At 39.3% G+C, this 14,960-nt stretch overlaps 2 protein-coding genes across 2 annotated transcripts in view; both read right to left on the bottom strand.

The window, feature by feature from the left end:
- GNB5 (G protein subunit beta 5) overlaps positions 1 to 8,663 on the bottom strand; it is a 42,868-nt gene extending 34,205 nt beyond the window's left edge. Inside the window, exon 1 of the mRNA XM_006920352.3 lies at positions 8,582 to 8,663. Coding sequence (XP_006920414.2) covers positions 8,582 to 8,663 — 82 coding nt within the window. The remainder of the gene's footprint in view (positions 1 to 8,581) is intronic.
- Positions 8,664 to 9,761: 1,098 nt separating this feature from the next.
- The window catches only part of MYO5C (myosin VC), an 85,098-nt gene continuing 79,899 nt past the window's right edge, over positions 9,762 to 14,960 (bottom strand). Inside the window, 3 exon segments of the mRNA XM_015595808.2 lie at positions 9,762 to 11,011; positions 12,180 to 12,260; positions 12,804 to 12,978. Coding sequence (XP_015451294.1) covers positions 10,859 to 11,011; positions 12,180 to 12,260; positions 12,804 to 12,978 — 409 coding nt within the window. The 3' untranslated portion in view covers positions 9,762 to 10,858.

Here is a 14,960-nt window from a genome sequence, read left to right as displayed (position 1 = left end):
GCCCCGCGCCCCGGCCCCGCGCCCCCGGCCCCGCTGCTGCGCACACCGCCCCCGGGAGGTGGGGAGGCTCGCACCCATTTTACCCGTGGGAAAACCGAGACTCGGGGTTGATACGAGACTTGCTGGAGGTCACGTCGTGAGGGCCAAGCTGGGAGTTCAACTCAGGACTGCCCGGCTCCCGAGGGTCTGGTGAACTCCTAGTGACACGGTCCCTCCTCCCCCTCCCCCGCGCACATCTCCCCTCATTAGGACTTAGTACGCTGCCCTGCGGCTTCTACCTGCAGGGAGGAGAGGGCAACGAGGCCCAGCCCGTGCCACTGATCCCGGGTAGCTGTGGTGCTCCCCCAACAGCGAACCGAAAACTTTCCTCGTTTGTTGACTTAAATATACAAAAATAAAACGAGTTCTGGCTTTCGGGAAGCTCTGGGGTCTTTGTGGCCCTAGCAGGCCCGCTCCTGGTTTTGCTTTTCCTTTCTTCACTTGGAAATTAAGTCCCTGAGGGGAAGGAGAGAGATGGCTCACGGGGTCCAGACCCGGGTTTCTGAGACCATGCCCAGTGATCTCAGACATGTCATTTCTGAGGCAGCTTCCTCTGCCTTAGAAGGAAGGGTTGCTACAGTTCTCTCAGGAAATTTAGTGAATTTCTGGCAGACTCATACATCCCCTCTTTCCAGTCTCCTGCAGTGTCAGGCAGTGTTCCAAGTGCTTTACATTAACCACGCACAACAGTCACCCTGAATGAGTATTACTATCCCCATTTTACAAATGAGGAAACTGAGGCACAGAAAGGTTAAATGGTTCACACTCCGGGGAAAGAGGCAAAGGCACGATTTGGACCCAGGCAGCCTGGCTCCATTCAGCTACATGCTTTGGGACTTCAGGCTTCTCTCTTTCTCATTTCCATGACCTTCAATGTATGTCTGTGTACAGAATGGGAAGGCAGATCAAAGTGACAAATTTTAAAGTGAACATCACCAAGCAGAATCTTAGGTGCCATCCCCATCCTCTTGGTATTCCCCCTCCCTTCCTGAGGAATCCAGCTTTGACTTGCTATTCTGGGCCCTAAGAAAAGTTGGAGTAATCTATATTAATCTATACACAGTCGTCTTGGGGGTTAGATTCTGAGTATTTCAGTTTCTTTATTTGGAAAATCTATTTCATGGGGCTGTTTTGAGAATTAAATCAGATAATATGAATGAACCTCTTAGCAGACTTCTCCATCATAACAGGTGCGCAATAACTGCCAGTGCCCTTCTCCATTCCCATCAGTATAGGTTTATTCATCATTTATCCTCAGTATTTAGCATAATAACTGGTATGTGGTAGGTGCTTGGTTAATGTTAGTTCATTACATGTATATCTAAAACAATATATATACACATGAAATATGAAATTAAAAAATAAAATGTTTTAGATACATTCATCTACTGATAAAAGCAAAAATATTAGATCTGCTTCAGAGTTTATCTGGCAAAAAGTTAAGAGCACAGGCTCTATCTAGATCAAACTGCCTGGGGGCAAATTGTGGCTGTGCCTTGTGTCCTTGGGTGATCTACTTAATTTCTCTGTGTCTCACTCAGGCTCCTCATTTGTAGATGGAGATGACACCTTGCTCAGTGTCCTCAACAGGAGTGACTACTTGGAGCACTAAGAGTGATGCATGGCACACAGTATGTGCTTGTTATTATTATTGAGGCTGCCAGATACACTTGAGCAATTCACATGAAGTAATTTAAATGAGACACTAGATCATGGCAGCAATTCACATGAAGTAATTTAAATGAGACACTAGGTCAGGGACACTTCTCACAAGGGTCATCTCAGAAGGCCTGGGCAAAGCAGCATGTTCTTAATACCTTCTCAGGCTGACACCTCCTGGACCATCACAGGATGTGTGAGTTTGCCATTCTGTGAAGACCTGGGCTGAATGGTGCTTCACTATGATGTGTGTGCCCTGCTCTGGAGGTTCATTTGACAGTGTTTAAAACCTCCTCTGGAGGTTCTCTGTGTAAAATAAACCCCAATACCCTCCAATCTGGAGAGTCTACTATCTAGAGATGAGGCCATGTAACTTTTTGTGGTTGGAAAAGTTTGCAAAGTGCCTTCCTGTACTTTGGTGTTCACTAGCTTTTTTTTTTTTTTTTTTTCAGTGAGAAAGCTGGAGATCAGAAAAGTTGAGGTCTGCTACATTTCATTAGTTGTGGATATACCAGGTTGCCTCTATTCATGAAAAGGATCGGGGCTGTCTATACAATCCTGAATGCCCAGATAAAAGTAGCTGTCAGTCATTTGGATTTCTCCTCAGCCAAAGGAGGCTGTCTGAATATTTGGGAACTCCCAAGTACTGCAGTAGAGATAGCTAGTGACTGTCTCCAAAAGAATATTTCCAGGCAGGGCATCTAACCTGGGGAGAATCCATGATACTGCAGAGTACAAGACATCTGAGAATCTGGGCTGCTTCTGCCCGCAGAGGAAGTTGTTTAAAAAGCAGAAGAACTAGATTAGTAAATAGCACTGCTCCAGGCTGGCAGAACAGCCGCCAGGAAGCAGGCTTATTTTTAAGAACTGAATGTCCTCAGTTTGACAACTTGGAGAGCCAAGTTCAGAATACAATGTGCTGTAGTAGAAGCCCATTACACTGAGCTTAAACCCTGTGAAATCAGGGTTAATATGCTATACCAAAAGCTTGAGCTGTTTACTTGCCATTTGCTGTATGGGAATTATTTTTTTTTAAATCACTGTCAAAGGTTACAATGGGACCAGGAGAATGAATGCTTTTTCCTCTTCAGTTAAATAAAATGTAAACACCACATTTACTCTCTTTGATCTAGTGTTTTTAAAAACGTATTAATTGGGGATTTCTTATTAGGCTTTTGGAGAAGAGTGCTTTACCACTTTTGACCAGGTGGGGGCTCAGCTGAGAAGTACCCTTGAGCACAGCTTTGCAAATCCTCTGCAGCAGTACTAATTCCTAGGGCTTCAGTCGTGTTATGGACATTTTTGCTGCAAGATCTGAATATACGTTTACATCTGAACATGATTCAAGATTTGAATATAAGATCTGTGCATAGTCACCTCTAGTCAGGATTTATTTTGTGTACTTTGAAAAATGCTAGGATTTGTGTTTAGTCCTTAGCCTTCACTAAAGGCTTAGGTCTAAGGAACACTTTTCCTTGAGCTTAATTTTGCTCACTACTGAGGCCCTGTATGGTTCAATCTTCAACAGAGCTGTTCCTGGGGGCAGATGGCTCAGGGCTTTTGGAAAGGTGCTCACAGGCTGTTTATTTTCCAGTGTTCCTTTTAGCTTGGTTGCTTGCCAAGAGGCCAATAGAAGACAGTAGGAAAAAGCATTAACTCTAAAAAAAAAAAAAAAAAAAAGCTAAAACAATCACTGAGCATTTCATGTGCTGGATGGATACTGTTTTAAGCACTGTCAAATGAACTCATTTGATTCTCACAAAATCCTACGAGATAGATGTTATTATTCCTATTTTACAAATGGGAAAACAGACTTCTTGAGAGAAGTGAGTTCTATTGGCACACAACCGCCAAGGAACAGAGCTAGGATTTGAACCCAGGGAGTCAGAGTCCACACTCTAACATCCCATGCTATACTGCTATACCTTGCCCAGCTCTGCTAAAAGTGTTTGTATGTGTAAACTGTTTCTACAACAACCCATCTGTCACAGGACCCTCACATTAGACATCATTTTAAGATAGGTAACTACTTCAATTTTTAAAAAGTGGCACTTACAATTTCTGCACACATTGAACAGTAGCTGAGCTGTTGAGATTTCTTGAAAACTGGTCTCAGAGCCCTTTGTTTGAAACATTTGTCACAGGAGCCAAAAACATTAACTAGAAAGGTTTGATCACACATCTTTTACTCAAGGTGAAGCTAAAAAAGAGAGATAAAAAAGGGATGTAAGTGTGTGAGAAAACCTAACAGAAAAAGCCTTTTTAAAGTTCATCTCTTTATCATGGTAGTTGCTCAGAACTCTTTATGTGGGATAAAGTATATGCAGTTAATTTGTAACCTTTGATTTATTACAACATGCTGGGTCAACATCAACTCATTTATTCATCAGTAAGAAAGTGTCAGACAATAAGCTTTCTGAACTTACATTTAACTGGTTGTTTTGGCAGTTTGCAGACACAGACACAATAGGCACAATATTAATCCTATGGGGCTTCAAAATGGAAAGCATAGTTGTAATGAATAGTATAATTTCAAACTTAAAAAACTCTTCCCTTTAGGGTAAACTTTTGGAGTAAAGAATCAGTGGTGAAGCCTGACCCCAACCAATGCCATGAGGCTGAGTTAATGTGGTGTTGTGTCCCTGCCAGCAATGCAGCTTCCCACTTACTTATTAAGCATATGACAGCCACAGACCCAGGGTCCCTGCCTGTTCACCTAGAAGCGACAGGCCCAGGCCACTGAAGGGAGGGTAACCTTGAGGAAGCAAAACCATCTAGTGGCTAAAGGTGCTGCCTCCGGCTGGCCAGATCCTGGCCCCACTACTTAGGCAGATTACTCAATCTCTCTGAATCTTTGTTTGCTAATCTATCAAATGAGGATCTTAAAATCTACCTTATAGGTTTGTCAGGGGAAGTCTAAGACATAGCGCATGAAGCACTTAGCTCAAGGCTGGAATACAATGAATGCTCCAGAGATGTTATGCTGCCCTGTGAGTGGCTGTAATAGCAGCAGTAGCAGCAGCAGGAAGGGGGGCAGGGGTGAGGCTGGAGATATGGAAAGAGCAGAGAGGAGCCTATGGCCACAGTGCAGGCAAGAAAGGATGAAGGTCTGAGCTAAAGCAATGCTTTGGAATGGATGTAGACCACACTTAAAAAGGAGAAGGAACTGGACTTCGCGACGTGTCGAGATGAAAGTGAGATTTTAAGATGTCTCCTAGGTTTGTGTTTGGGAGGCTGAGGGGTTATGGTGCCACAGTTGGAGATGGAGGACAAGGAGGTCAGGGTGGGAGGGAGCAGCTGCCCTGCTGGGCCATGTCAAAGTTCAAAGAAATGACCCCCCTGAACATTTCAACAGCCAAGTTTGCAAAGTATGTATTTGTAGGGCAGGTAGCAGTGGGGACACCTCTGAGGGAAATGTCTACCTTGCAGAGGTCACCTTGAAGCTGGAGGAAGAGGAGTTCATTAATTAAGCTGAACTCCTACAGCGAAGAGGCAGCTGGCATAGTTCTTAAGATCTCTAAGTAACAAAAGAATAGAGGACAGTCCCTTAAGGGTGAGAGATCAGAAGGGAACAGCTACTGACCACCAGAGTACTCAACCCTGACTACTCATAGCCACCCTGAGCGGGAGGCAGGACATCTGTGTTTCTTTTGCGGAAGTATAGAGGGATTAAACAAGTTCGAGATCAGTATGGAGCCTGAATCTGTATGTAGTGGGACTCCACAATCCTTACTGTGGAGCTGGCACCACCAAGCTGCTCTGCTTTGTCGCATGTGAGTTAAAGAGCACGAAAAAATCTGCCCACCAGAGCCCAGCCTGTGGTAGAGGTCCAGTAATGTTGCCCCCCACTGCCCAAGCCTGCCAAGGCAGCCAGCCACAAGGTCGTGCTGAGGATTCCAAGTAATAGCATTACGAAGGTGAGCCACGGCTTTTTCAGCAAGGTAGCAACGTCACTCAAGTGGATTATTCCAGCATTTGTGCTTCCAGAAGTAGGTCAGAGACAGAATGTACAGCAGGAAAATCAATTAGGTTAGGAGATGGTTATTATGTTCTGGGGAAGAGGGAATGAGCTCTGGACAGAGTAGCAGCGGCAGGAATGGAAGGTGAGAGGAACCGAGGGACCAGGATGGGGAAGGAATTGAAGAATGGGAACTTACGAAAAAGAGGAGTTGAAAAAAATTGCCAATATTCCAAATCTGGATAGAGATAATGTTTTCCTTCCTAAACTGAATTTAAAAATTCTTTCAAATTGTAAAAGCTATACATGTTTTCATTATAAATAACTGGAAACAGAAGAACATGAAAAAGGAAAATTAGTCACCTACTTGCTCTATACTAACAAATAGTTGACCTCTGTTAATACTTTATGTTTGCTTCTGGTATCTTCATAAGCATATATGTGTATACTTATTTAAAAAGAGGAAATATATGTTATATACAAGTTCAAAATTTGAACTTTAGTTTTTTGTTTAATAGTGTTTTCATCTTCACATGTCATTGCATATTCTTGGAAAACACCATTTTTTAATGCAGACCACAAGTTTTGAGTCATATCAACCTTCAGTCATATCACATAGCTAGCATTTTAGATCAGGTTGGTTAAACATGGGCAAGCTACAAACCAACTTTGAAAGATTATTGTATTTTAAAACCATAAATATTACACATGGTCATTGTAAAAAGTCTGGAAAAATGAAAAAAGTTGTAAGGAAGAAAAGAATCATCTATAATCCACTGCCTACAGAGACTCCTTTTCATATTTTGATGTACACAAGAATAGATTTTTAGTACTATTGGGGTCATGCTGTTTGTGTATACTGTTTATATTTTTATATCTTGATGTTTTTCATTTAGTATTAATATCATGAGCCAAATTTAATTTGAGAACATTTTATTGTACTTGTTGTCAATAATCCTTTTTATGACAAGGGAACTTTTTCATAGCTAGAGCAAATACTTCAATGAGCATTTTGATAAGAAAAAGATAAAAATGTCTCATTTTAACATGCTTTGACATAAAGTTGCTCTGCAGAAGGAGTTCACAGAACTTCTCAAAACTTCCCCTAACCCTATGCCAAGCACAAAATTTCTTTAAAATGTTTCACCTAAATACATGGTTTAAAAATTACCAAAAAACCCCACCACCTTATATTTCCTTTTAAAAGAGTCAACGTCAAAGATAGAAAGCCCAGAGCGAAAGTTCCTTTACCTATCCAACATCTACTCCCCTTCTTTAGTTTGGTGCGTATTTTTCCAGACTTTTCTGGCACCACATATAAAGCTTTGACAGTTATATAAGTGGGCTGTTAGCTACTTGCTTTATTCACCTAACTTATGCTGTAAGTACTTAGAGATTTTGTTTTGTTTTGTTTTTTGCTTTTTTTTTTTGGTAATAACTTTAGTGTTATTCTATACTCTGGAGTATGACAATTTATTAAACCAATCTCCTGTTGTTGGATATACAGGGTATCTCCAGTTTTTCCTTTTAAAATAATGCTTCATTGACCCAATTAAAATGGGCAAAAGAACCCTCATACTTGCTGGTGGGAATTTAAAATGGTGCAAGCGCAGATGAAACCAGTTTGGCCGTTCTCAGCAAGCTAGAGTCGTTGCCATATAACCCAGCAAATTCACTCCCAGGAATGTACCCAAGATAAAACTGACACAAGGGTGTCTGTAGCAGCATTTAAGCCAAAAAGTGGAAACAATTCAAATGTCCATCAACTAATCAATGGATAAACAAAATGTGGTCTATCCATAAAGTAGTATGTGATTTGGCAATAAAAAAGAATGAAGCTCTGATGTGTGCTACAACATGGATGAACCCTGAAAACATGATGTTAAGTGAAAGAAGCCAAACACAAAAGGCCACAAATTATGTTTCTATTTATGAAATGTCAGGGATAGGCAAATCCACAGAGACAGAAAGGTTCGAGGTTGCTAGGGGCTGGGATTAGGTAGCAGGTGGGAGCGACTGCTTAATGGGTGTGGGGTTTCTTTTTTAAGGTGATAGAAATGCTCCGGAATTAGATAATGTACATCTAAAAACTCCTGAAATGTGAGCTTTAAAATGGTGAGTTTTATGTTATATGCATTACATCTCAATAAAAATTATTTTTTAAATGGTAAAAGACTTGAACAGACACTTCACAAATGCAGATACTCATATGGTCAATAAACATATAAAAAGATGTTCAACATCACTAGTTATTAAAAGCGAATTAAAATCACACTGTGACATTACTACTTACCCACCAATATACCTAAAATGAAAAAGACTGACAATCTGAAGTGTGGGCAAGGATGTGGCGAACTGGACCTCATTCCTTGCTGGCGGGAGTATAAGTTGGTACCAAAAAAGAAAAGAATGTCATAGCAGCTTTATTCATAATTGCTCCAAACTGGAAAACCCCAAATGTTCGTCAATAGTAGACTAGAAAAATAAATTGACATGTTCAAGCAATAAAAAAGAATAAACTACTGATAATAAAACACATGACAGTGTGGCATTATCTCTTAAACTTACTATGACTATGAAATGGTTAGTGTCAAAAACCTCTACCATAAGCTGTACTCTGAGGCTTATGTTGACATGTAAAGTGTGACCTGGATCAATTTTTAAAACTGATTAAGTGATTTTAAAGACATTTAACTTTTCTGCTGCCAATACTAAATATATTTAAAAAACAAAACATCTACATATTTCAAAACAAATGCATGTGAATTATAGAAAAATTAGAACAGATTGAAGACCAGCCCCACCCTTCACCTGGGTTTCCACCACTAAGACCACAGTTAACACCTCGCAGTGTACACATCTGAACGCTTCTCTGAGCATTTAAGAAAGTCTGAGTATTCTAATTAAATGTTAACACATACATACCTTCCACAGTCAACACTTGGAACTGATCAGCAGAAACGTGAGAAGTTAGAGCTGCAGCTGGAAGGTGTGAAAGGGACTGCATCCGTCTAATCTCCTTATCTGGGCATTACAGCTCAGCTGCTTCATACCTGCCCCCCTTCTGCTCACTGCTAAGGCACTCACTGCTGTTTGCATCACTTGCCCCTTGAACCATCTGCCCATCTATACCCCCAGGTGCCCTCAGTGGGAAGCAGAGTTCAGGTTTGACCCTGTGAATCCATGCCCTGCTCCACTGAGCAACAGCTAACATTCATCTGTGACTAGACATTATCAGCATCTCCCACCTTCTTAGTCCTCATCCCACCAGAACCTCACTGATTTTGGCCACGTCTCCCACCTTCAGCTTTGTAGAACTGAACAAGATGGTAGAGTGAAGGTAGCCACACTACCCCTACTCCATGGGCAAACTTCTCAGCTTCTGCAGGTCCCCTTGTCTTAACCCCCAAAAAGACCTACTCCTTTCCAAGACTGACCAACACCCCTTTCTCCACCCTGAAATCCTGCCACCTCCAATAGGATTTTGGTCCTGTGGTTCTCTCCCACCTTGCCAGCATCAAGATGAATGCAGAGATGAGTAATATGTGGACCTGCTCTCCAGGATCTCATGGGCTAGGAGAGGAAATGGGCAACATTACTGGCTTACAGCTCAGAGTAGCTGCTGTAGAACAGGCATGAACCCAGAGTAATGGGAGCTGAAAAGTAAGGGTAATGGGCTCCTAGTGGCATAGAAAAGGTCTGGAAGACATGGAGAAGGCGATGGTGAGGATCAAAAACCCAGCCAAGTCTCTGCCAAGTAGCCCTTCATTCTGGCACAGTCTGGGAGCCCCATGGAGACACAACCTGAGCCAGGACTTACGGAATATTTACTTCCTCTCTAAAAAGTCTTACATATGTTTTATGAGATATTCTGACTCTATAGATTCCAGCATCTTTAAGTATGACCCTTAAAAAAAGGCATAAAACTTATACACTTAAGAAAAATATAATCTCCTAGCAATTGAAAGAACATAACCCAATTCGTATGAGAATTTATTTTATTGATCAAAATATTACAAAGTTCTACTTTTCACTTATTAATATATAATGTATGTAAATGAACTAAATTAAATCATTTATAATATGAAAAGATATATTACTAGGGTGATGTTGCTTAATAATCATGTATTATTTCTACTTCTAAGATATGTGTGTGCTACAGAATCACACCTATTGCCTGTGACTGTCAGAAACAGAAGGGCCAGTTGGGATTCTTGGGGTGCTACAGAAAAATGCTGGGGCCACGGGCTAGGAGGGCTCATCAAATGACAATATACGCTCTGAATGGAAGGAATGAGAAGGTGTGAGGGGTACTAGGAACATTTGGTTCTCATAAAACTCGGGAAACACAGACATCTCAAAAGGAAGAAACTGATATAATTCTTCAGTTATTTTCATGAGAAAAGTTTAAAACATATTTGAATGCTGATAAGATAGAGAAAATCATATAGGTTGCCTTTTTAAGCCTAGTTTTTAAAAAAGTTACGGTATGTTATATGTTGGCAGATAAAATTTAAAGAAATGTTCCTTTGGAGAAGATGGTAAATGTCGTGGCAATTAAGCTTTAACAATAGATTAGTTTTAAATAGATATATACATAAAAATACTTCACATGATTCTTTTCAAATTGGATAGTCTCTTAAAAATCAGAAGAGTGTGAGATAATAAATATTTTTTTATGTAGGAGCATTTTTAGTAAGAGTCCATGAAACTCACCTCCACACATCAACAGGCATGGGGTGAGAGGACTTTTAGTAGGCCATCATGGCCAAGTGGAACTATTTCCTGGAAGACTCAGCCTCGGACTCCATTGTGGCTTCATAAATGTAGCTGGGCTTCACATGAACCTTAGGAAACTTGGGAAACACTGTGTCACCAGATCTCATGCTCTCTGGGTGGAGCCTTGTCACAAGATTTAGACCAAGAGAACACAGAAGAAAATATAAGCCTTTCAGGAGTTCTAGTAAAAGCCAGTTGAGATTCCAAAGCCGGACATGGCCACAGCTGGTACGTGTTAATTTTTACAAAATGATAATGGCAACACCATCACCATGAGTGACAGAGGATGTCATTTGGGAGAATTCTTATTTTCTTCCTTAAATAATATCCCAGAGCATTTCCAATTACAATAAATAAACCACATCCCTCTTATTTGACCTTCATTTAGTTATTGAGGGAAAAATGCATTTACTCCCTCTTCTGCTATAATCTATTGAGAAAGCCTAGCTTGAAACTGCTGGGAATCTGGATCATTTCCAGAGCATGGGGAGAGGGGGTAAAAGGAAACGTGACTTGAAAGAGGTATTTGGTATCCAACATCAGTTGTGATGAGTCCTCTCGGCTATTTAGGAGAGCCTGAAATTAGAACCAGAGGAAAAACAAATGAGGACACCAGTGCATTTTGCTTTATTGCTATCTGGATGTCAAGAGTAAGGAAAATGCAACAACTTATATCTCTAGTGACACGCTCCTTCAAAATCGTGCGAGATAACACACAAAAGAGCTTTTTAATAGCATAATTCCAAGGTGAAATGGTCTATCCAGGACTTCCAAATCAGCTCTCATGAACATTTATTTGCTCTGTTTCACTTCAGAAGTTAATTTCCCACAGGAAGAACGGACTGTAAATTCATCTGTTTTCTCTTCTTATCTATTCTCATGGCAAAATTCTAAGCCCAAACATGGGTAGATCTCAAGTATTAAATTTTTATCATACTCGTCTTCTTTTTTTAGTTTAGTGGTTTTCAAACTTTTTGGTCTCAAGACCCCTTTATACTCTTAAAAATTAATGAGGGCTTCAAAGAGCCCTCACTGGGTCTAAGTACTGATGTTTACCACATTAGAAATTAAAATAATAACTTAAAATATTAATTCATTAAAATAAAAACAAACCCAACACATATTCACCTATTTTGATTGAAAAATGACTATATTTTTGAAAACAAAAATATTAGTGAGAAGTGGTATTGTTTTATATTTTTGTAAATATTTTCAATGTCTGACTTAATATGACAAATAGAATCCAGTATCTGTTTATGCATTCAACCTACTATGATATGTTGTTTTGGTTGAAATATAGGAAGAAAGGTCAGCCGCACACAGATATGCAATTAGAAAAAGGAAGACTTTGCAGACCTTCTGAAAGGGTTTCCAGGTCCCCCAAGGACCCTTGAACCAAAATTTGAGAACTGCTGCCCTAGTTCATTGGGGAAGAAACTTTAGGGATTAAAATAAGAATGGGTACACAGGTCGCTGTTTCTATTCAGCCTCTGCTCACTTGCATAGCACTCAGAAAACGATAAGAAACAAGACCTGCTGAAGGAACACAGAACGTGTCATGGCTCTGGTGTTTCCCATGGGGCTAAAATGGGTTCTGAGAACTGGGGGAATCTGACGGTTGCTTTTGTTGGGTGCCTTTAATGTGAATGTCTGGTAAATAAATGTACTTTAATCCTGGATTTCTATAATGTTAATTAACATCAATTTAACTAAAAATTAAAAGGCACATTCTTAAGGATCTCACCTGTACTTTCCGAACAAAGGATGGAGTCACTCTTTTCTCAAAGTCATCTATAGGTGTGTATGAATTAAGAATCTTTATGATCTGCAAACAGCACAGAAGATGGTATTAGACCATGAAAAAAGACAACTTTGTACATGAAATAATGGTTTAGCTGGTTTGGGAACTGTTGGGAATCATGGGTAGTTCTTTTATACTGTGATGTGGCTTGGAGAACCATGTGTTATTTTTTTGCAAGAAAAGAAAACAAAGTGAAAAGAGTGTAGAAGGAAACAAAGACAAATCACATAATTAGATGACAGTAAGACAATTCCCCACTTACTGCCTCCTTCCTCCTCCCTAACACCCTAACACCACCTCCCACACCCCACCCCCCGCCCCTGCCCGCACCATGCACATCTCTAAGTTAACTGGGCAGGGAATGTGTCACATAAGCTTTTGTGTTTTTAAGGCCTACAGTTAGTATTTAATAAATACTTATTAGATAAGAGAGTAGGCCATAGTAGGTACTATGCTCCACAAAAAGCATGCTCAGGTGCACTCCATGGCTGGCTACGCCAGGAAAAGTGATGCCAATTACACAATCTGTTGGTGAATATCAGGAAGACACTCAGCAAGCCCAGTCACCTGCACAGTGGACAGGGAGGTACAGCGTTCATAGATCTCCTTGGCATCACTGTCCGTGGTCTTCTTGACCTGAAGCAACCAGGCTGCTTGAGAGAGAGGTTCCAAAGTTTCCTTGGCCAAGCTGTTCTGCAAATTCTTATCTTTAAGCCATTCTTCTAAGTAGCTGATGTTGCACCTGAAGTAAAAGCCAGAGGAGCAGAGAACTGTGGGTGATCCATTTAGAATATGTTAGGGGAAGATGCGGAATCCCCCAGTGTGTCCTGAAAGGGTACCAGACTTCACTGACAGCCTTAGGACCACAGTTCAGTAGTTTTGTTTATAACATGGGAATTAAATCAGATGATCAGCTCTCATGATTCATGGTTCTAAGAATTATGATGGTCTAGGGGAAATGATATCAAAATGAGATTTGGGGGAAAAAAATGAGAACTGGAACTAAGAAATGAAGGAAGAATAACAGAAATGGTAAATATCTGGGTAAATATAATTGACTATTATTTTCCTATTGAGTTCTTTAAAATATGTTAGATGTTTTAAACTAAAAATTACAATATTGCTAGAGTTTTTGATGTATGTAGACATAATACATAAGACAACTGAAACATAAAATGGGGAAGGTAAAGGGGAATATGTGACGATAAGGTTTCTACATTCTACTTGATGTGGTAAGATATGGAGTCTAAATAGACTGAAAAAGTTATGTATGTATATGTAATTCCTAGAGCAAGCACTAAAAAAGATACAAAGAGATAGGTAGGTTAGGTAAATTTAAAAGGGGTACAAAAAATGTTCAAAGAAACTAAAAATGTCTGAAAAAGAATATCAGAGGGAAAAAATAGAAGGAACAAATAGAAAATAATAATAGACTTAATCTAAATATATCAATAGTTACATTAAATTTAAACAGTTTAAATATCCCAATTAAGAAACATAGATAGTTAGACTAGATTAAAAAAGACCCAAATATATGCTGCTTACAAGAAACTCACTTCAAAGTTAGGTTAAAAATAAAAGGATGAAAAAAGACATGGCACAAAAATGCTAATCAAAAGAAAAAATAGACTTTCAGAAAAAGTAGACTTCGGAGCAGAGAAAATTACTAGGGAGGAATAAAGGACCTTACATAATGTTAGGAGGTCCATTTCACCAAGAAGACATAAAAATAATTCTTAATGTGTATGCATCTAATGAAGAATTTCAAAATATATGAAGCAAAAACAGATTAAAAGAAGAAATAGATAGATCCGTGATTATAGTTGGAAATCTCACCACTCCTCTCAGTAATCAATAAAACTAAAAGACAGAAAATCAGTGAGGGTATAAAAGTGAAAAACACCATCAACAAATTGAGTCTAATTGACATTCATAGAACATTTTGCCCAACAGCAGCAGAATATACATTCTTTTCAACGGCACATAGAACATGCACAAAAGCAATCCATATGTTGGGTCATAAAAGCAAATCTTAACAAATTTAAAAAGAACTGAAATCACACGAAGTTTGTTATTTTTTTAAATGTAAAAATATTTAGAAATGTTTATTTTAAAAATAAACCTGAGAAAGTCTTGGGCAAATGGGATGGTTAGTGACTCTAGTATCATCATCTATCATATAGTTCAACCTGTATGTACCTTGAGATTTTTTTTTTTTACTGTGGCAGAAAACATAACATAAAATTTACCATCTTAATCAATTTTAAATGTACAGTAATATGAACTATATGCACCCTGTTATGCAATAGGTCCAGAACATTTTCATCTTGCAAAAGTGAAACTCCATATCCTTTAAACAATTCCTGTTTTCCCTCTCTCCTCAGCCCAGGCAACTACCATTCTACCTTCTGTTTCTAAGAGTTTGACTGACAAGATATGTTCTTTGACTATCATGGAATTAAACTAAAAATCAATAACAAGAAAGGTAACAAGAAAGTCTCTAAACACTTGGAAATTAAACAACGTACTTCTAAATAATCCATGGGTCAAAGAGCAAGACTCAGTGGAAATTAGAGAATATCTTGAACTGAACAAAAATGAAAATAAAACATAATGAAATTTGTGGGATATTGTAAAAATAGTACTTAGAGAAAAATTTATAACATTAAATGCTTATGTTGGAAAAGAAAGGTCTCAAAATCAATAATCACAACTTATACCTCA

The sequence above is a fragment of the Pteropus alecto genome, unplaced genomic scaffold, assembly GCF_000325575.1.
Source record: "Pteropus alecto unplaced genomic scaffold, ASM32557v1 scaffold86, whole genome shotgun sequence".
Lineage (NCBI taxonomy): Eukaryota > Metazoa > Chordata > Mammalia > Chiroptera > Pteropodidae > Pteropus > Pteropus alecto.
The sequence above is the reverse complement of the archived record's forward strand: the minus strand, read 5'-3'. Positions and strand labels throughout refer to the sequence as shown.